Raw genomic sequence first — 24089 nt, forward strand, 5'->3', positions numbered from 1 at the left:
TTTATCCCTCCTGTAGGACATGAAATCAATTGTGTCTAGATCTATAACAATGGTTTATACAGAAGATCAGAAATGTCTTCTGTTTTCTTCCTTCTACTTGTTATAATCATGGTTACAGGCATTGAAAATGCACATAGCTAACATTTACCAGACTTGCCTCCCTCTTCTGTTTCTACCCGTCTCTCTCTAATCCAACTCTAACATCTTGAGATTCTAGAACATCTCCATGGTCCTTAAATGACTACTTCCATTTTTTCTTGCATCATGAGGCCTGGAATTCTCTTCCAATACCCCATAGGAAACTCCTCCCCCTCTTTTCTTTCAAATGTCTCCTCAGCATTCAGTACAAAAAGCCAAGGTGTTGAATTACTGTACTCAGAAGGCTTACTTTCCAGGCAAAGTTAAAACTGTGCCTGTCCTTCAAGAAGAGTGTGATGAGAACTCTGCTGCCTTGACACCAGGCTTATAGGAAGTAGGGATATAGCAGCCCATCCTCTTAGTCAAGACTTTAACTGTGCAATAACCCTGACTCATTCATGTCATTCTACAAATGGGTGTGTGGGTGTGGGGGGTCAATATACTGCTGTCTAACAATTGTAATCCTCCAGTGTTTCCCCTACACAATTTAATCTTTCGACTTCATTGTTTGAAGGCAGAATCTGTCTCTCACCCTTAAGAAAAGTCAACTGTAATCAGAAGATAAGTGTTTCATACCACACAGTTAATTTCCCAAAATAGGTGCAGGATTCTTTGTTTTAAAGCAAAGAGGTATGCTTGGAAGTGTACTACTCAAAGCAAGGAAATCTGTACAATTCCTGTTTCAGGCTAATCAATGTGTGAATCATGCTAACTCAAGACATGGGCATATTGGTAAGCATTTGTACTGTAACTTTCAACCTCAAGTAAACATTCCACCAGGGATGGGCAAGATGCAGTCCTCCAGTTGTTGCTGAACTGCAATTCCCAGCATTCCTTAACACTGGCTATGCTAACTACAGCTGATGGGACCTACAGTTCAGTAACATGGAGGGCTTCAGTTTGTCCACCCATGTACTATAGGATAGTTGAGTCAAGGTACTCATGATATTATTCAAGGCGCCAAATGGCTTATAATCTCAATATCTGAAAGAGTGCCTCACCTATATATACACCTACCTGATGATGGAAATTTGCAGCAATGGCCCTCTTCTATGCCCTACCGATGCAGTGCAATACTCTCTGAGAGGACTGCTATTCACTGCTCCTGTGCTCCAGTTGTGGGAAGAGGACCAAGGAGTGCTAGCTAATGCTGCCTTTCCCCCAGAACCAAATTAAAATGGGCCTTTTTATTAGAACTTTTGGAGCTTAACTGATCCAATCCAAATCTGCACACACTTTATGGTTTAGAATTATTTTAACAGGTTTTTCACAGATTTCAAATGTTTTGTTTTAATTTGTTAAATTATTGGGTTCGGTATGCTTTCTTCCTGTTTAAATTATTTTTTAGTGTCTTATATTATTTAAATTGTTTAAACTGATTTTAGTGTAAACTGCCTGAGATTGCATAGGTTGGGAAAGAACTTTTTTAAATTAATAAGTAAATAATCTCACTAGCTACCCCACTCTCTACACAGTGCATCACTAAGTGGTGTGGGAGAGCTGAAATGAAACATGAGCTTTGACAGAGTCAATATCAACAAACAGCAGATTTCCAAGTTAGTCCTATGTATAATTAAATTATCCTTACTAGTCCAGTCCCATTGTTTTGTATATGGGGGGCAGGAAATCTTATTCTGTTTAATAGTCTTAATCCCAGATGAGCAAAACATACAGGATTTTGCTAATATGGTATAATTTGCAGATGGGATTGCACTGTTAGATGTAAAAGTTCCCTCCTACTGTATATTTGATTTGGTTTTACCTGTAAATTGTTTCCATTCTCTTTCAGACTTTTTCTTAAAAACAAAGTTTGACAAAGGTAGTAAAACCTGTGCTAAATATTGTGGCAACAACTTGTAAACAGCCCCAGTGACTGGTAAACAGCCTCATCTGGAAAGCAAATGATCATACATTCTTCAGTTCTGAAACAATAGTATTTGTTTAAAATCAAGATGTAATGATCAACAATATCAGAATTGGATTTTGTCCTGTCTTGATGTGGAAGCTCAGGTGGAAGTAGAAACGGAGAATGTGCCTGTATTTAGAATTTGCTGGTGGGCCTGAATTAATTCTGGTTTTACACCAGAGATTCCTCCACTTTATGGAATCAAACACCTGGAGTAATTCTCTCATGTTTATTTGAGATGAGAATTAAGCTATTAGAAGGCTCAGTCAATGCATCTATGTTTTGGGATAGCATCAAGTATGGGTGGTGTGGTCTCAGATCATCACTCTTGGAGCTGCAGCTCCAGCCATAACTTTTTCCTTTGAACATGGGTAATTTCCTTCCTTTTAGAAATACAGGAAGACACAAGAGAAAAAACTATAACTATATAGTGGCTACTGTCATAATACACAGAGGAATCAATGAGCAGTATCTCTATACAAAGTAGACCAACTTTTCTCAATTAGTTCTAGCTGAATCTCTAAGGATGCCAACACTCATAAAGGAAAGGGAACTGCTATTGCCATTTGAGTTCATCTTTTAAAGGCAGGGGGCCTAAAGATTACAAAGTGATAAATGAACCTATATATGGTGCTGGTATGCTGCTCAAAAAATTTCCCTTGAAAACACTTTCCAGGGCCAGAAACAATACACCAACAGTTAATTCTACCCAAAGGTCTGTGTTAAAAAACCTTCAACTACAAGCTTTCAAAAGGAGGTTAGGGGCACAAGACCCCTATGAAATTGGGAAAACCCCAAATTAAAAAAAACACTACTTTTTTAATCTGACTGAACCCCTCTCTAGGAATCTAGCCTCCAGTACAACTTTATAGTCAACATCTGCCAGACGTTGACCACAGAATCATACTGGAAGACCTACAAATGTTTAGAGAAGTGTTTTCTCTAGTAATCTTTAGCTCCCCCATCAGAACTCGATGGTCAACTTCCAGCAAAATTTCTCTGGAGGACCTAGAGATTCCTAGAGAGGACATCTGCAAAAATAATCAAATCCACAAAAATCAAAACAGCAACTGCAGAAGGCCAGCTACCATTAGGTCAATAGGACTTGATGTCCTGCATCTCTTCTCATGCATGGGGCAATCTGGAACAGATCCCCAGTGGATATGAAGGTCTGACTATATGGTTGATTAGGAAGGCCAAATTTGGATTCTAGTTGAGTTCAGCTAAAGATGAAGCCTGCTGACAGTTTAATGAACAATTTAATTTCAGGATCTTCACAAGGAGCTCTTATGTTTGGAATACTTGGCCATAAAAGAAACAAAAACTCTGAAATACATCTGAAACAAACTGGCAAAACAGGATATTCTTTTGTCAAATGGACTGAAGTCCTGGAAGCATGTATGTTGTACCCAATGCATATAAAACTGGGATTGCTAGCAGATGTTACTACCTCACATCTTCTTTCATTTATTTCCATCAATATCAAAAACCCACTTAAGCCCCCTTTTAGTACCTTAAAATAAGTAGATTTTCTTTTTCAAGGTACACAAATGCTCTATCAAGATATTCATTGCCAAAGCAAAAACAATCCCATGATTACAGTCAAATTAAAAGATTTCCACAGAGTAGTTTTATGATTTTAATATAGGCCACATAACATTGATCAAGAATGTCACATATAATGAGAAATAAATAGCAATAAGTTAATCTTCAGTTTGTGAAGTCGAAGGCTTTCATGGCTGGTATCCATAGGTTTTTGTGGGTTGTTTGGGCTATGAGGCCGTGCTCTAAAAGAGTTTATTTCTGACGTTGTGCCAGCAGCTGTGGCTGGCATCTCCAGAGAAAATGCCAGCCACAGCTGCTGGCGAAACGTCAGGAATAAACTCTTCTAGAACACGGCCTCATAACCCCAAAAAACTCACAAAAAACTATTAATCTTCAGTTATTTCTGAGATCTCATGTCTAAACCCACTAATTTTTAAAATGAGTTCCCTAGAGTTCACACACTGAAAGTTAGCTATTCCAGAATAACAGCATATCATCTAAGTGCTGGATATTTTGTATGCTTCTATGCTAGTAACAGGCAACTAGTGGCAAGATCTTTGTAACTGCAACCCTTCAGCTAAAAGAAAGACTCTGCTGTTACAGTCTTTTGTGTGTGTGGATGCACTTTCTCTGTCGTTGTAGAGGAGCTGATGGGAGCAGACGGGACAGGAGGAGAAAGCTGTTCCTTTAAAACATGGCTGGGAGGCAAGTATAGATCCTCAGAGGCTAGGTGGGCTGGGAAGGGTGGCCTGAACTATTTCTTGTACCATGGGACAAGCAACTGTCCCAAGCACTCCTCCCACAGCATATAAATAAACAACAAAGCCATATTTTGCAGAAACAGGCTGCTCAGGGCCAGTAGTATTTCCCTCTTATCCCAGTTAAATGACAACTTTTTGCTCCATCCCTTCCCACAGCTGTGCCTGTGGTCTTTTCATCTGGCCATCAAGAACTTAATTTCTACCAGCATAGTCATACCACTGTAGTTTCCCAACAGGATCTCAGCCTAAGTCACCAACATGATCATTCTAAGTGGCACATTGTCCATCCAGAGCACAGACAGGGAACAGTTTAAAGAATCAAAACTAATTCAAAAACCTAGTTGCTTCAAATCACATTTAAGCTAACGTTTCTTGTTGCTCTTTTTAAAAACTTGGGTCTCCTTCACCTTAAGGTTTGCTCACAGATCTATCAGGAAGATGAAAAAAAGGGAGATATAGGGGGACATACATTCATCTCTGAAAAGAGAGCAAAAAAGTTTCTCCTTCTTTGACAATTTTGGCCTAGGCTGCCTGTGGCTAAAGTTGATTTTGTTAAAAGATGCCTGTGATGGCAGTTGGAAAAAATCATGTGGTTAACCAAATTTTTTTTTTGGGGGGGGGGGTGAGAAGAACCCAAATTCTGGGCATTTTGAATTACACACAAGCCTGTCATGACCAACAAATAAAAACTCTTTTTAAAAAGCAGTGCTGGATAATATTGAACTGCTAAAAAAGAAAAAGTAGCAAATATTGCTTTCCAGAAAACAAAACTCTCTCTCTCTCACACACACACACACCATTCACACTCACTCACACCTCCCCACACCCTCACACACCACTGTTAGTAAAAACTAAGGTTAAAGAAAAACTGGCAAAATGTCACTACTGTTTAAAATTAAATAAGTAATTCTGGCCATTTTATTTGAGACCCTGGTGCTCCAGCGAGCTCCCTTAAGCATATACTCATGCATACACATGCAGTAAGCAGCAACAAAAACCAAGAGATTCAAGTCTTACCTGAAAGAAACCCGGAGGAATGGGTCCCCCTGGCATTCCGTCATTTGGAGGAATGTTTCCAAGTACCGGACTTGGCGCTGCAGCTGCACTCTGTACAAAACACAAATATAAAAACATAGAGAGATAAATTGCACTGCTTTCAGGTCAGCTTAGAAAGGAGTCAACATACATCTCATGACTCCATCAATTAGTGCATGACCAATAACCAATATCATCATCATCAAGGCTGCCCAAAGGAAATCAAACCTTTACATACGGAGTGAAAGAGTGTGCCATTAAGACTAATAGAATGCCAATGGCTGCCATTCAAACTGACATGCAATTGGTAATGTGGTTCTGTCAGCACCAAGTCAATTTGAGCAGCTTTTAAGGGGCCAAGAGGAAATCATCACAGAACTTACTAAAGCACCTTCCAAAACTATGTAGATATATTGTAATGCAATCCTGGAGTGTGCATACTGAATTGATTTGGTGCTTATTATGAATGAGCAGCATGCTGATTCATGCTGCGCAGTAGTCCCTGGTCTCAATGGAAGTAACTGAGCAAACCACAGGGATTTCATCTGCAATTGGTTTATCATGTTGTCTACTACTGGGCAGCTTCCTGTTTCAGATCTGTTCCTTCCCAATAAACCAAAGAATCCATGGTTGGAAACAAACTAACCATAGATGGGAGCCAGACCGCTGTCATGTGACACAGTAAACCAAAGCAGCTCCACTGTTTAGTTACTGCAGCTGCAAAGGCTCTTGGGTTGTTGGGTCAAGTGAAGAAGATGGCAAGTGCCTATTTCTAAGTAGAGAATTAGCTATAGGTTTGCTTAAGCAAACTCTTATGCATCAGCTACTATGTATAGGCTATTGCCTAGCTGAAGAACAAAGAACTATCAAGCTAACTTCCTTCACATTCTGGTTTTAAACATTCACCCCATGAATTAAAGTGATAGTTACTGTATCAATCTTAAATACCACCAGCACCACCAGCACTACAATAACCACACTCAGTATCTATCTCACTTAAACCTTTTAGCTGTCAATGGGTTGTGTAATAGATCCAAGTGCATCTAGTAAGGTCTGTGGATGATTTTGGTAACAGAAGCCAAGCACTGAAGCAAACTCCACCACAATACTGGCACCTCCATTTCCTTCTCTTTCCACAAATTCTAACCTCTAATTTCCTGGATTTCTACTGACCAAACAGAAGTGGGGCTTTTGTTCAATGTCCTCATCTGATATTTCACACTATTTTACAAGACTTTTATAGACTGCTTTGGTGAAAAGAGTTATGCATGAATACAATGCAATGTAGAGTGTTCGTTCTGTATGGGATATGAAATAAATAAGGCATTAAAACTGGAGCATTTCTTTAAAAAAATACATTTGTCCCCAGCAATTACGTAATAGCAAATACTTTTTTGTCTATAACTTCTGCATAAGTGTGTACACATGTGTGTATATATAATTCTCTTGATAATTATCTATAACTTATTTATTTATTTAGCGCTATAGATTTGCACAGCACTGTACATAAAAACAATAAACTTGTTTTTTTCCCAGTGAACAGCTTTCTTTTAATGCGTACCACATAAATTAAAGTCTGTATCAAAAATTACAGAGAGCTTGCTATCATCATCTTAAATATTTCTGCTCAGCTTAACTCCTTCATCTATAGCAAGACAACATCTAAGGCAAGGCATGACAGAAAAGTAATGGCCAAAGAGGTGTTGTTCTTTTTTACAACTATTAGAGGGAACAAACAGTTCAACAAAAGCACGTTTTCCACTTATAGAAGCAAATGTAACAGTTAAAGAACATACAGTTTCCAACTATTTTTAAACTCACATTTATATGTCCTCAACTGGTTCACAATTCAATGGATTTGTCAGATTCTGCTCTAAAACCAGCAGCATTACATACATTAGCTAAGGAAGACGGAAGAGAGAATTCTTCCCTTAAGAGGCCCTAAGAAAATACCTTTTGTAGAACCGAGAAGCAGAATGTGTTCTGACCATTTCTTAGATCACTCTGATACAATTTTCTTCACAGTCTTCAAATATCTTATGAATATTTTTTTACTCAAAAAGATGTCACTGTGGGGAGAATATTCTAGATCCCCATATTTGAGTTTAACAAGCTGTATGCAACTACTAGCCCTCTCAACATACTGAAGAGATATTCCTCAATCTTTTACAATAAGGTCTTTGCCAGTAGTGTTTGTATGTATTCCATGCTCTGCTCTCACAAACAGCAGATGCTATCAAGCCCAAGGCAGGAGTATCTATACAGAGATAACTGTAGAGGGAATTATCACACAAAATCAGACATGGAAATCTTAAATTTAGCTTTCATATTAAAAGAAGAAATAGGCTCCCAACTTTTTACCAAGGATATCCAGACATAGCAGAACTTAAAAACACTGCTATGAAAAGCCCACTGTAAACCAGATTTACATTCTATGCCTCATGATGTGTGGGCAGATGTAGACGAATGAGTAACCATGAAAGACATATGGAATTATCAGCTTGTGCTTTCTAAGTGTCCTACCACAGATGCATTAAAAAATATACTATCTGCCTACCATGTTCACTTGAACTTATCAAATGTTGCTTTATCAGTGACAAAAGTCAAGAAAAGTTCATTACTTTGATCACACTGCAGTAACTTTATTGTTTATTAATACACATATTGACATTCTTCACAGCTGAGAAGGAAAAGTTTGAAACAATACGGGTAGCAGGAGAAACTCACATAGGAAGTATTTAATTTGTTTTGACTTGTCCAAAATCACAATGGTTCTCCCCTCTCAGTTAAAATAACAGTTGCAAATTCTTCCTGGTTAACAACTGATGAACAAATTTAGAATAATCAGGCATTGCTGAGTAACTTACACAAGAAATGACAGAAAATAACTTGAAGTGTGTGCATGTGCATGTCCTTCGTTTACACACACACACACACATATGCAAACCCTACGAGTTCCAAATCTGAGCCCATGTTAGGAAGCTGATCCACCATATTTTTCAGGCTTTTCCCTTTCAGTGTGAAAAGAATTCAGATGAATTTGATACCATTTTTTGCCTGAAGTATTTAGGAACTGGAAGCAGTTCAATCATTGGCTGTATTTCTCTGCTTAAACTACCCCAATTTACTCATTTACATAATTTATTGATCATCCTTGACAGAGGATCTTTTCTGTTAAGAAAGCAAAGGGAATCTTCCGCTTTATAAATTAATCATGGTCTTTTTCTAGAAAAACTTAAGTCTAGGTGGATGTGTATTAGTTATCACAGGTCTGTCATTTGTCAAGAGCAACACCACTTTAACACACACTAGAGTATTTATATTCAACAAAGCATAAAAACCCCATTGAAGTATTGCCTTGCTCCTATTCAGCCTGAAGAATAGATCTGGGATCCTTACCCACACATGGTGACCATGTTGATTTATTTAGAGTTTTTGATAACAGTGTTTGATATTGCAAATACTTTCACAGGACAAGCACCTCTGTATGGATGCTGGTATAACAGTAATGAGCATCTTCTCAAGACAGCAAGTGGAAGAATTACAGAGAGAACTATTTCTCACCTCTTGACAGCTGCCAGAGTGGAAATAGCTCTGCAATGGAAAGGTCAAATCAACTTACTGTTAAAACTTAGTACAGGAACATATGACCATAGACGAATGGAGATATCAGATCAAAGCTTCTGATAATTTATTTAACCCATCAAGCATCTGTACCACCAAGTACCTATTGCGGTAAAATACATATGGGTCCCTTTGGAAAATAGCTCCATTCAATAAATACCAAATAACTTCAACATTTGAAGTTATTTGGTATTTTATTTTATGAGGTTTTTATTTTATTTTTGTAATCCAGAATCCTATCTGGGTTGTTTGAGTTAATTTCTCCTTTAATCTAGTTATTAATTGGTTCTTGTTCTGTGATTTTAATTTTTTTAAAAACTATTATTTAAAATAAATAAAATGATTTAAGGAGGTTTTATTTCCCCCTCATATTGCCAGGACGGAATAGCAAGAGAAACATGAAATGAAGAGGCAGAAGAGTCAATCTTTTTCACAGTGAAAACAAGAAGCAACACCTTATTACTGCACAATTGGTCTCCGAAAGATGATCTTACTTTATAACTGAAATAACCTTAATCACCATGGGAAAATACATTTTGTACTCATGTCATTCAACAATAAGTTTTAGTTCTCTGTTGTTTTTTTTAAAGAAATGCTGCCCACTTAAATGGAAGGGTGTGTCAAGGAGTGGGGGGAATCACCCTCTTCCTTCATTCTCCATAGGTTTCCTTTTACCTGCCCAGACATTTCCAGCCACTTCAGGAATCTCTAGCTGTGTAATGTTCCCTAAAGAAAGGTTCCAAAGGAGGAAAGTAAGTTCAGGCAACCACCTCTGCTGTCCCACAAACTGATCATTTCCCAAATCAGCACCATTCAAAGCTGCTGGCAAGCAGTCACATAGGTGGCTTCTTTCCATCAACTGAAAGCTTATGTTGTGAAGACCTACAAAACTCTATATATTTGCTTTGCATTTTTACCTGCTTTCAAACCAGGTCTACTCAAAATCTATCAAGTCATCACTATAAATTCACATATTGGCTGCCATGGAATACTAATGGCTGACAAAGAATATAGTGGATTATAACAAGTACAAGGGAAGGGGATACAAATCAAGAAGAGAAAACATTTTTGAAATCCAGGTTGTTTGCAATCCTGTGTCTTGTCATCTCTTTAGAAACATCTTGCAGAAGTGACCTTCTAGAAGGGTATGGGGTACATGTATGATCCATTACAGGCTAAGAAAACATGTTATTCTTAGCAAATAAGAAGACAGCTATGCTTTTAAAAAAGTATAAAGGGCATAAAAGTATTTAAGCTAACTGGGGAAAATAAATTAATAAAGCCAGTTCTGGCTCACTTTATACATCATAAAATTGAATAACTGCCATGATTTCTCTTTCTTTTGCAGAAATTTAAACTAAAGCCACTGAACATATTGTAACTTCACTGAAAGTGAATGAATGTTCTTAATATATGTGCAGGATCTGGCTTCAAACTGCAGCACATCCAATCACATTTAGGAGAAAAAATTAAAATAAAAGCTCGCTGCCATACAAAAGTGCTGCTTTTCCAAAGACAGCAGACACTGCAATAAAGCTGCCAGCCAATATTTTATTGTTACAGGAGATTTCCAGCATTGTATAATCCCTTGCTGGTGAGCCTCCCAGAGTTAAACAGATCCCTAAAACAGCTTAGAATAATGCAATTCAGATACTCTGGAGTTCTACAACCCAAGCAGGGGGAAATCATGTGCATGGTATTTAGCAATGCTATTTATAATGCAGTTTTACTAGTGAAAACCTGCAAAGGATGCAGAATTTAATGCATTGTTGAGATTTAAAAAAATAACTCAGAATGTATATGTCTACAGCTGTATTCTTTATCCACAATAACATGAAACTCACAATGAATATTCAGCCAAGACATGGCAAAAGAATCACCAGGTATCATGGATCCTTTGTGTGCTGTATACAACCTCTCAGCTTGGACATATCACAGACACAGCAAGGCATCTGTTACATTTCCTGGCTGGCCTGGAATGCCCTGCACAGCTGCCAGTTGGAATGCAGGGTACAATACAAAGCTCCTCTAGCATAGGAACACTTCCTACCAAATTATGGAGTTATTTTTCCAAGATATGCACATGTCAACTTGACGCACACATCATGACACTTGGTTGGAAGTTAATAATTAAAGTGCCCACCAGTGCCTTGAACAGAATGTAAAGCAAGAATTGCATCTAAATGAATTATTTAGTAGGCTGTAGCGTGGCATTCTCTCTCTCTCTCTCTCTGCCCTCCTTGCTTCATCCTCCCAATGGCAGCTCATCCATGGTGGAAAGAGCAAAGATAAAAGCCTATGAAGCCTGCAAACTTTTTGAGAGGTTGCAATTCCTAGGAAGAACTCCAAGGTCCCATATGTTTAACAGAAAATCATTCTCCATACTCTTTGATGACTGAGAAGATGTGACCTCACATTGTCTGCTTCAAGCCCCATCCAGCCACTGTGAAGGCTTCGAAAATGGTTTTTGTCTGTTGGAACTTATGATCTCATAAAGCAACCAAAGAATGTGTTCAGGCTATGGTGTTGAGCAGGGAAGAAGAAGACATGGATTCACTTGATCTAGAAATATTTTGACCACCTGACATGTGCCTACAAAGGGAGAAATGTAGATGCACCCAGGACTGCATCTAAATCGTGTGTGTGTGTGTGTGTGTGTGTGTGTGTTAAATGTTTAGGGGAAAACTTTGCCTAAGGGAAACAAAAATGGAAAATATCAACACAAATACTTCTGCCCAGCCAGCAAAAAACAAAAATATTAAGTCTTTTTGCTAGTAATTGAGGCTTTCTGGTGCTAGAGGCAACATGGTGTAGCAGTTTGAGACAGTGGGAGACCTGAGTTCAAATCCCCTCTTGGTCATAGACACCCACTGACAAATCTCTTCTGAATGAAGTCAGCCAAGAAAATCCCATGATAAGTTCACCTTAGGTTGATCATGTCAAAAATGACTTCCAAGCATACAACAAGGAGCCTTGAACACCTCTCAATCTCATAAGAGCAGCAAGCGAGAAAGAACACCACTATGTAAAACTTTAGATTTTTAATCTGACATAGAAAAGTTGGTGCCTAATGAGATAAAGTAAAGATCTGATTCCTTCTTATCTCCAGGAGCTATTTGCTACTCTGGATTGGTTTCTTCTGTCAAACATCAACATCAAGGCTTCTGGACTGATTTCATATAGAGGGTACTGCACTAAAACCTGGTATTGTTGTGTGCCTTCAAGTTATTTTAGACTTATGGCGACCTTAAGGTGAACTTATCATGTAGTTTCCTTGGGTTTTTAACTGTGGTTAGTTCTGGACACCTCATTTAAGGTGTTAGAGTGAGTTCAGAGAAGGGCAATGAGGATGAAAAGAAGTATAGAGAACAAAACATGAGTAGATTGAATGAGCTTGGCATATTCACTCGGTGAAGAGAAGATTGAGAGGTGACATCATTATACAGTACTCTTTAAATACTTAGGCTGCCACAAAGAGGAAGATGCTGACTTGTTCTCTGTTGCTTTAGAGGGTAGAACTAGGTCTAATCATTTGACGTTACAGAAGGATAGATTTCAATGAATATTAGAACGAATTTCTTGACAGGAGTGGTTCAGCAATGGGACCAATTGCCAAGAAAGGTGGTGGGGTCTCCTCCTCTGGATGTCTTCAAGCAGAGTCTAGACAGCTACCTGATGTGGATGCTCTAGTAGGAGATCCTGCACGAAGCCCATGCAGCTCCTTCTAACTCTATGATTTCATTATTCTACTTTTCCAAAACCTCAGAGCAGACCAAATGTCTGTACAGGTAGAACACTACCATGCAACATGCCAGACATTACACTGCTGGCAATGAATGCAGGCAAGGGATGGGGGCAATGCAGTTCCTTCAACACCTACGGTTGGAGCACCATATATATTCCCAAAATACAGTGCACCAAGAGCTCCAACGTAAGTGTGCCATGTAAAAGAATGCTAATAAATGGAAACAGTCACACGATACACAGATGAAGGGCTGATGAACTAGAGTAGGTGATCAGCTCTCTCTGTATATACAGTAACATCTGCACATTTGTGAAATTTCAAGAAGACAGGCAAAAAAAGCTAAAATTATTATAAATTTGAAGTTCTGTTGATTTCCAGAAAATGTACTTCTATTAGAACATAGATTCAGTCACTGTGTGAATTTTTAAGGTGAAATATGGATTCTAATAATTACTTTAAGATGGATTGTTGAGGAAAGGGATAACTATTTAATCCAACAGTAGATTGCTAGCTACATCCAAGTGCATACACACAGCTGGAAGCATGTTTGTGTAGCTCACAAAAAAAGTCTATACTAAGATAACCAAGTGGGCCCAATAAATAATTATAGTGTCCTGCTCCCAGCTCAGCAGTGATTGCAACAGTTGGAGTAGTTCAGAGCGCCTGGTGATGTTACTACACTTCTGGGGAATGTCATTACCTTTGGGCAGGGCTTAACATCTGCACACATGGGAAGTTTGATGGATTTCTTCAGCATGGGATACAAAGTTCACAATTTCTACTTTGCCTTACATACAATATTAGTCACTGGGCAGTTTTTGGCTACAATTAATAATATTTTAAAAACAACAAACTGGCATAGAGAAAAATGAAAATCTGGATGGACGAGTTCTGCTTCCAAACTTAGACATGCAGTCAACACACCGGCTCAGTACACTCCAGCAGATGCCGTCTAAGCCTTTAAATCGCACACTAATTGTGCTAATTGAGCTAACAGTCGCTGTTTCGTCTCCCAGCCCTGAGTCAACCAGCGTCTTCTGGTACTGCTACAGAGATCCAAGCTGTTGGCTTTAGTGTTATTTTGTCAGCCATTAAATGATTCATCAGAGTCATTAATTGATTTATTACTGCTGCCTGCAAAGTATAGCTTTGCAAATAAAGAATGATGTAGGTCAGGATGCAAAAGAAATTGAACAAAAAAACACAGCTAAGAACTGGATGCTTATTTTATCTGTAGAAATCTAAGCCCAAGATTAGAAAAAGGTAGGGGTGTGGTGTGTGGGTGTGAAGGGAGAAAGAAGTCAGGAAGATATATTAAAACTTAAACTTAGTGGAATTCTCTCTTGTACACTAAAAGCTTCCACGTCATAGAAAAATCATTCTCAATTGTCACCACAGTCAACAGATCTCAAACGACTAATCATTTTCTTCTGTTAGGTAATTCCAAAATTGGAAGCAAGTTCCAAAGGGATGCCACAACAGCTGAAAATGGTTTGATGTGGGAGGACAAGACAACCAGGTTTCTTTCCACCATGAGTACACAAAGAAATGATTCAATTCGAGCAGCGCTTTCACAGCTGACTAATTTGTCACCAAGATTTCAGACAGCGGTTACATGCAGTAGGCTAAAGAGCCGCATCTATAAATGGAAGAGCTCCTCTTGCTTCAAGGCCCAGTCAGAGCAATGGGTATTCTCTGGATAAGACAACAAACAGAACTGTGTTTGCAACCAGACACTTCCAGATAGAAAACCTCTAATGTATTACCAGATACAAAATGCAGATGCGTACCAGGCTCACTGAGTCTCCTTTGGGAATGCATAGTGGAAGCTCTTGACTTATAGGATACTTTTAGTAGAAACCTTGCAGAGACTTTTACTCAATCAGAAAGTGAGGAAAGCATTTTCAATATACAAGAAGCATGAGCATATCCCATTTAGGGAATTCATATACATCTGTGCAGAGATAAACAATTTATCCTGGCCCAGGGGCTGCACTACCATTTTATTTTATTTTATTTTATTTTTGGTTTCTGGATGCTAGAGAATAAAAACAGCAGCCCACAAATCATTATAGAATGATGAAACCAATTCGAATATACTGTGGATACCAAAATCCATGGATACTCAAGTCCCATTAAATACAATGCCATAGTGAAATGGTGCCCCTTATATAAACTGGCAAAATAAAGCTTTGCTTTTTAGCATTTATATATTTTAAAAATATTTTCATGTTGTAGATGGCTGAATCTGCGCATAAAGAATCTGTGGACATGGAGGGCTGACTGTATTGTCTCATTAGTCCTTGCAAGAAGCCTGTAAGGGAGGTCAGCATGACAATCCCTATGCAGGACAAAAGAGGCTGAGAGGAAGTGATTTACCTAAGATCACTTACTAGTGAATTCATAGCAGAGGGAAAATCCAAACAGGATTTCCTAAATTGCAGGTCAGCCTCTTAAAGCACTACACCATGTCTACTAGGAAGAGATGAAATTAACTTACGTGAACAGAGTTAAAATATAAATCAGAGGAAACAGCATATTTATAAAACTCAGCAATGATACACCTGAGCTTAGAGTCTACATATAAGCAGACAAAAAGAGCAAGAGAAATGCAGTAGGAAGTGTTCTAATATCATGCTCATGAAGAGGTCTATCACAGGAAAAGCCTTTTCAGAGATCTCTATGCGGGAATGCATCACTGATGGTGCTGGGCTGTATCTCCAAACTGTGCTCAGCACCCTGGGTAGCTCCTTGAAAGCTATCCAATATCTGGAGTGGATTTACTGCCTCAAGGACATGGGAGCCACCACTGGGCACAACCTCTCCTATTTGGTCTACTGTAGAATCCTTAAACCTCAGATCGAGAGAGAAACATTCAAATGGCTCAAATTCAGGATTGGTTTTCACATGAAACTGGTGCTATTCTGCAGTGATCCACTGTGCCACTTTAAACTGCTAGTAGAAAATACTACTTTTGAATGTTTCCCCAAATTAAAAAAAGAAAAGAAAACCTGCTTAGAAGCAAATCTTTCGTCACATCCCGCCACATCAAGCTACTAGTACATCATCGAGAAAGGCTCCGACTCTTTCTCTGCTTTTGTATTCTAATTGTTAGGATTGCTAGAATTTTTTTTAAAGAGGGTGTTTAGAATTATAATCACTTGAAGTCTAAAGTATGGAGTACTACAACACACTGTTATCACCTCAGCATCCACCATTTGGTTTGACTGCATGAGCATGCCACAATGCACAAAGCAGCACAATTGTATGTCAGAGGGGTACAAGTGGAACCCAGTTATGTTTCCCCAGCCACCTCATTTCTATACACTCCACAGTACAAGGATTTCTGTGGCATTCTGGTTTGAATTAAATACGTTATCCATGCACAAAAAAGGAGCAGAGAGGAGGGTGTTGGGGAAAGGAGGAGGTGCACTCACTGTTGAACATTCTCTTAAAAACTTCCGGAACGCCTCAATTACAACACACCCATCTTTGACCAATCCTGACAATGTTTTGGTAAGTATCTGGAGTGTGTCACTCCACCAGAAGAAAGTGATGTAATCTCCACAGGAATAGTTATTCTGCCTTTTTATCTCACACCTCACTACTAGTGTGATTTACACATAGGCAGACTGGGGCCCACTATGTGGAAGACAAATAGCAGCTCACTCTCCAACTCCAGATTAGCTATGAAAACAATTTGACTCTGCTTACACAGAAGCCCTACTCACTGGAAACCAGCCAGGGGAAAAAGAGAAACAGGGGAGAAAAGAATCGAGGCCTGTCTAGCCTCTAAACTATTATGAAAAGGGATGACTTCTGTGTCCTGCATTTCAACTGAAGTTAACAGCGCTGTACATTAATCCAAGTAGGAAGGGGAAGAGTCCTGACATACAAAATAATCACCTGAATAAGTCCTGTGCCTGCTTCATTGGGATGGATTGAAGGATTTGATCACACAAATCCTGAAAGTTCTATCTCTAGAAATAGTCCATCATCAGGTTATCTGTTTGTTTCTTTGGCCCTTTCAGAGTACAGGGTGCTTTATAAGAGAAATTTCATTGAATCCTTATAACAACTTGGTAAAGTATATTAGGCAGGGAAACAGTGACTTGCCAAAGACAATGAACTCGTGGGGAGTGGGCGGGCAGGTGGTTTTATACACTCTGAAAGTTCTCTGCACCACTGACTCATATTTTACAAACTGTTCTACTACATGAAGACTCTACTGCTGTTAAATCCAGAAAATGGTTTTCCATTATAGAAAAATGTTCATGATAAGTAAGTTTGGGGTGCTTCTCTCCTGATATCTTGATGTGTGGCCTGTGTAATGACCTTAACCTTCTGCAGAGTGGATCTGTCACTACACAAACAGAATTTGCAATGGGGAGAGGGGGAACAATGGAAGGAAGAGGAGAAAATACTCTTTAATTCCTCACAGGTGAGAGATATATGGAAGCAATTCCCCAAGAAGCTGCCACTCCACCAAGTGACTCAAAGCAGATGCTTTTGAGGAAACCTGCTCCATTCCTCACCTTTCATGACACAGAAATGTAGACAGGGCACGAAAAGACTCAGCAGAGGCATTCTCAGGCTGAATGTGGAGATCTTACAGATTCTCCCTGTGGTCTAGTTTCTTAGGATTTGTCTAACTCAGAGGATTACTCACCTCATAGATGCAACAATCCGGCCACACAATGTTTCTCAGGATTCACAGGCAATGCAATGTTTTTCTCTAAAAATTTGGAGAAAAAAAGAACTGCCTTTTCCCCCGCATTTGCCTGGAAAATCCAAATTGGTAGTGAGGACATGGCAATGTGGCCGAACATACTCCGCATGATAGGACGCATGATCAACATAGGACTGTCCTTTTTTTTCCAGGTTGCTGTAATCTCGCCAAGGTGAATGTGGAGTTAGCGGAGTTGCTGCAGAAGGAGAAACTGTGCTGTGACTACAGGGTGAGTATGGAATTTCCAGCCAGTGTAAATAAACCCTTGGAAAGGGATTGCATCTGTAATTGTGTACAAAAGTACCATCTCTTTTCACAGAACCTTGCAGAGACAGGTTTTCAAATGACTTAAGCAAAGTGCCTTTCTCAGCCAATAATTTCCTAAACATCTCCTTATCATCTAAAGTTAGGTGGGTAGTGAGACTAGGAAAAAACGAATTCTTAGTCATGCAGCTAAAAAAATAAAATACTCCCTTCAAAGAAATTTGTCTCGAATTAACTTTGACACCTTTTTGACACCAGGAAAAAAACTTTTATTTGCCTAGGTTTCAATGGTTTGTTTTTGTTTTTTGCTGCAGCTTTGGTGATTTTTATTTGTCAGTTTTGTGATTTTACTATGTTTGTTTTTAAACTGTACACTACAATTAGAGGCCTGTTATTAACTAAACACAATAAATAAATAAATTGAAACAGTTTCCAAGCCTTCTAGATGTTTTACACATATGAAGAAACACAGTGAAATCTGGCAAAGATTTTACAATGTAAGTAAGTGATAAGAGAGATCAAAGAAGAGATAGAGAGCTTTTGCACAAGTATCTCAAGAAGAACTAGTACTAACTGTAGAAATGGAAAATAATAAGATGACCTTGTGGTTGCGTAATGAATAGATGGTGATGGTTGATTCTAACATAATTACATAATTCTCACTTTATGATGATAAGAAATGCAAAATGTCCCCAACATTTACTAGAGGTACAATATCCTTCACTGTAAAAAAAATATGAGTACACACCAGATATGACCCTCCAAAATGTAACAAGCACCCAAGCCTCAAAAAAGCAACATGTTATACATTGTGGTCCCAAACAGTTCCTACAGACTTGCCTGAAGCATTGCCATGCTAATCCAAAGCATGAAACTTTTAAGCCCCATTGCAAAAACAATCTGTATGTAGATTTCCTGTTTTTCATGTCAGCCTGACAACATTTTATATCTTTCTCAGGGGTTAACATCAGTAACACAGTCATACCACCCATGGAGGGACCTGTGCAGGAATGCCAGTGGCTTCTCTGTGAAATGTTCTCAGCTCAGTTTGAAAAAGCATTTTATCTCCTAACCATCTGCTTTGCCCAACCACAGATCAGATCCAATTCACATGTCTTCTCATGTATCACCTCCAGGAAGAAAAGTTGTTCAAGCCACATTCTACTCTTGGTTACACATGTGGAACCTCCCTGGTGCCTTCAATAAACGTAGTTTGTTGCAATGATTGGAGTCAATGATACACAGGAGAGCAGGAAGAAACTTGACGGTTATCTGGCCTATGTTTACACTTCTGGGTTAGCGAGAGCAAAAAGCAGGGATAGCAGTTGGTTTTTCTGGCTGACTACAGGCAACAAACAGGATCAGCTATACAGAGTGCACTAAAAAGTCCTCTCCCACAGACTGGTGAAATGTTCTTTACTCCTCCATGCTCCTATTTGCAACACTCATGGGCCTGAATTATTGGAGTGGCATACACAGACTAAATCAACCTTACATCCATCCATCCATCCATCCATCCATCCATCCATCCATCCATCTATATTGCTTAATGCAGAGATTGGTATTCTCCCCTATTCTCCACAATAATCAAAGCTCCCTGGCACTACTGCAGTTGCATGCCTACTGGAAAGACAGACTGAAGAAGAATCTGGTTATGTCTGCACAGTCAGTTGTGAAACGACTGCTTCATTTACTAAGACCTCTGGAGGACTCCAGCAGATCTCAGTAAAGGAGGAAGCAGGCTGCCAGGAAGCTGCAGTTCCTGACAGTGGAGCTCTCTCAGAGTCCAAGGAGATGGGCACTGGGGCAGTAAGGGATCCTTTTCCCTCAGCAGGAGTTGGCAGAGGCTGCAAACAGTGAAGACTACATGTGCCTATCCTCTGTTGAGTAAGGGAGAGAGAAGCCCAGATCTCAGCACCTGTTAAGTACAGTGTGCCTGCGTCATAAGCGGGTGTGCTATATGTGGATTTGAGCATACACTCAAATCTACGTAGAGCCGCATGGGGTGGCGCATCCCATTGGAATGAATGGGCCGCGCGCCCATGGCGCATGTGCGCCACCGTGCTGCTGCATGCACAAGCCCCATTCATTCCAATTGGGCTTGAGCATGCACGGAATTCAGCTTACACACGTGGGAGTCTGGAACGGATCCCCCGTATAAGCCGAGGGCACGCTGTAATAGGTGTTCACTTGATCATGCACTACTTACACACTTGTGGCCTTGAAGGAGCAGCCCATATAGATCCCAGCAGTTCTCTCTCAGCCTTAGTCCTAACAACTGTCTTATCAGTTTGATTGGCTCTTGTGGAGGCCAGATCTCTTAGATCTCTCACACTAGATCTTTCAGATCACCCCACAGTGGGTCTCTCAGACCCCACCACACTGGTCTTTCAGATACTACTGATAGGAATCAAATTATGTGACCACCACAGGGTTACACAGGGTTCTTCTCCTGTCTTATGGCAAATAGTTTGAGGCTTCTTTTACCGCTGAACCATCTCTCTCTCAAGTCTCTTTATTATTAAGTGTTTTACTATTCTTAGTAGCGTGTTTTGATGTTAAGCATAAATCACTTCAGGCCACTCCTTTGTGAACAAAACCAAAATACAGTAACTTTTATTTACAGAAAGAGCTTATGATGATATCTCGTTTGGTAGTTGGTTCTCAAAGCTTATGGTTACAAAGTCTGTATTACTTCAATGGTTACAAACTGACTTTGTTTCAGTTCACTCAAGGACTTCAGTTAGTCTTCTACTGTGTTTTTGTTCTTTCCACTAAAGCTTATTTAGTAGGAGTATAAATCCTATGAATCTCTAGTTTTCATCATAAATTGCAGTTCTACAGAATAATTTACTTAGCCCTGTTGGCGCAGTGGTTAAATGCCTGTACTGCAGCCACTCACTCATAAACCATAAGGTTGCAAGTTCAATACCAGCACAGGGGCTCAAGCTTGACTTGAATCCTTCTGTAGGTCACTAAACTGAATACCCAGATTGTTGGGGGCAATTAGCTTACACTTCGTAAACCGCTTAGGGGTGCTTAAGTGCACTGAAATGTACTTGCCATTGCTATTGCTATGTGGACCTGAACCTCTCCTTTACTGGCTCTCCACTGCTCAAAGATCTTATCAATTTAAATTGATTTTACAAGACTTCTTCTGTCTTTCCAAAATCCCACCTCCCTATATGGGGATCTGAATCTCTCTCAAGGCTAAAACCTTATTCCCAACTGAACTCCTGGCAGTTTTAAGACACATTCCTGCCTCAGCAGGCTTGACACACTGATCCGCTCTTAATGGTGTCTCCTTCTTTTTATATTTTATTATTATATTTAATTATAATATGCTAATATTTTATTTTTTATTATACTTTATTTTTATTATTATATTTATTATTATATTTCATTATTTTATATATTTTATTATTTAATGTTAATATGTATTAAAATATATATATTGTTACATTATTTTAGTAAAATGTACACCTTAGGCAGGTTTATTTTATTTTATTTTTAATTGATCGTATGTACAGGGCTGTGTAAATTTACAGCTCTCTATAAATAAATCTATAATAATAATAATAATAATAATAATAATTTATAGCCGCTCATCAGGCAGGCCGCCACCTTTTTTCCAGCCTGAAAATTCCAATCTGCCAGCGTCTCTCCACAACAATACTCTCATCCATTCTCGTTTGACCTTTAACTGGCTACATTTTGGACTAGTCTTGCTAGTTCATCTATCTGCACTTCTGAACTGCTGTAATGACTTCTGGACCAGCTAACTACCACCTTTTTGCTTCCCCCTTCATCTTGCTCAGATTATCCATGATTTACCTGGACTAAATGGACTATCCAACAGCTCTTACGGCAGCAACTCTATGCTCAGTGCATGGTCAACTCTTGGTTTCACATGTGCCATTAGCAACTTATTTTCCTCACTCATCCAACCTCAATGGCTTGCAAAAGAATCTGATGGAAAACTATCAGTCAAGTCTCAGAATCTTTGAAAATCTCAGGCAACAACACAAACTTTCTCCAGTTCACATCACCTTTGTTCTGTAAGAACTACTCTCAAGACTTATGGGAAATCAATCTGTCTCTATGATTCAATGATCACTGAACCCATGACCCTCCCCAGCAGAGGTTGAAAAAGCAGTAGCTGTTTATGAGTAAGGAAATACAGACAGCAAAGCCTTATTAAATACATTATGTATTAGTTCATAAAGCAACCCATTTAAATTGCTTTGAGGAGACATCCTTCAGTTGATAACGGAAGCCCTAAAGCTCAAACCTTTAACAAAGCCCAGAGTCATTCTATTTGGATTTCTTCTCTTCCCTCTTCTACACATGGCATGTCTTCTTACCTGAGGGTGTCAAATCCCCAGTTTTAAATCTTACACCCAGAAAGAGAAATAGGAGGTCTGCCAGAGCTTTGGTCTTCTCATTTAAGGAATAAAAACTGCTTCATATAGGAAGTCAATCCAATCTGTGAATATGCAGCTCTACAACATTTATACTGTCATTCAGACACTGAATTTGTAGATGTACTGTTCCATGAAATTTTCAGAATGACCAGACTATCTAAATGACCATATATCCACATATGAGCTAGCCTGGGTTTTAAGTTTTGTAAGGGAGGGTTTTCTTTTTGTTCCACCAGGAGTAGTTTCTGAAGACATGAGAGTGAGTCTTCTCAATAACTGTTCCCAGACTGTGGTACTCCTTCTGGTTAGCTCCCTTGCTTTCTTTCCCCCAGCAGGTTAAGAGAGTTTTATTTAGATAGGCCTTTAACCAATTTTAATTATAGTGGAACCTTGGTGTCCACTGGGGTTTGGTTCCAGGAGCCCTGTGGATACAGAAATCTATGGATGCTCAAGTCCCATTAAATACAACGGCATAGTGAAATGGTGTTCCGTATATGAAAGGGCAAAAATCAAAGTTTGCTTTTTGGAATGTACGTTGTTGTGTTTTTTCTGGAATATTTTTCAGCCATGGAAGCACAAATCAGTGGATAGAATAAAGAATCCATGGAGTGCTGATTGCATATGGAAGAAAGGTATTCAAAGTAGTGTGCTTCGTTTTCACTTAGTATGTTTTAATTATGTTTTAAGGGTATTTTAAAACGTGTTTTAAACTGTTTCTGACTGTGCTTTTAACAGAACTGAGGTTTAATTTTTTAAAAAATGTTTGTAACACTACGATTTTAGCTAAACTTTTAATTTAACTAAACTTTTAATTTTACATTTTAATTTTACATTTTATAAGCTGCCTTGGGTCCCTTGGTGGGAGAAAGGTCGGCAAACAAACAAACAAACAAATATTCTGGGTATTCTGTCTGGAAGATTCTGGAAGTTAAAAGTCCAAAAGCCAACTTTTCCAAGCTCTTTTCAAGTATTATATAATGAATGCATTTTTCTTGTCACAGAGATTAATCTTTGGGCAGGTGAAAGTGAACTGCTGAACAGCCCTCTGATCTATCAAAAGCTCTTTCAGTTTTACTGTTTTTCCCCTCAGTAGCACTGCACCTTCATATATTGTGAAAGGATTGTCAAGGAGAAAAGCAACTCTTCTGATAAACCTGTAATATGAACGGTTACAACCACCTCCACTGTGAAGCGTTTTGCTTACTTGTTGCTTGTTTGTGACACATTGCAGAATGTATCTATCTATACTGATAGAGCGGATTGGTACCACTATAACTGTCATTGGTACTTCTTACAAACTCCTGGGCTTTGTTGTTAGGTAGGTACTCAGCATTCTGCTAAAGAACTCCTGCACATTCCCTTAAACTCACTACTACAATTCTCCAGCAAACGATGCTGAACAATCCATCAAACGGCAAATCCTAGGATTCCAAAGGATGCAGTCACAGAGGTTGAAGGCAATTATCTAACTCAGGGGTATGCAACCTTTTTGAGCCAGGGGCCGGGTTGCTGTCCCTCAGACAACTTGGGGGGCCGAAGCTTCCACCCTCCGGGGGCAGAGCCGCACGCTGGGGGCGGAGCTTCCTCCGAAGCCCCGCGGGGAGGAGGAGGTGTGTGCCCACCCTCTCCTCCTCGGTCCCTTTCTGGCCAAACACCCCCAACCTGAATTTCAAAACACACACAACAGCACATTTGTGCATTTCACATGGCTTTACTTAACGTGGCCTCTTGTATATTTCAGAGGCTTATTCCATAACCAAACCCCTTGGGTTTAACACTTAGCATGGTTTAACATGGCTATGCATATTGAACATGTCAAGGTGGTGTCACCATTCTTGCACCAAGTGTACTTCTCAAAAGTGTGTACTTGGTCAAGGGACTTTGGTTTTTCTTCACTGCGCATGGGTTTGTAAAAACC

General features: G+C 39.2%; 1 protein-coding gene across 4 annotated transcripts in view; it reads right to left on the minus strand.

The window, feature by feature from the left end:
- The window catches only part of SSBP3 (single stranded DNA binding protein 3), a 197425-nt gene that overhangs the window by 53011 nt on the left and 120325 nt on the right, over window positions 1-24089 (minus strand). For all 4 annotated transcript variants that reach the window (XM_089515214.1, XM_089515213.1, XM_089515212.1 and 1 more), the window contains exon 5: window positions 5368-5457. In XM_089515214.1, the coding sequence (XP_089371340.1) occupies window positions 5368-5457 (90 nt within the window). The remainder of the gene's footprint in view (window positions 1-5367; window positions 5458-24089) is intronic.

Source organism: Sceloporus occidentalis, unplaced genomic scaffold (assembly GCF_023333645.1).
Source record: "Sceloporus occidentalis isolate IW3139 unplaced genomic scaffold, rSceOcc1.0.p SCAF_3, whole genome shotgun sequence".
NCBI lineage: Eukaryota > Metazoa > Chordata > Lepidosauria > Squamata > Phrynosomatidae > Sceloporus > Sceloporus occidentalis.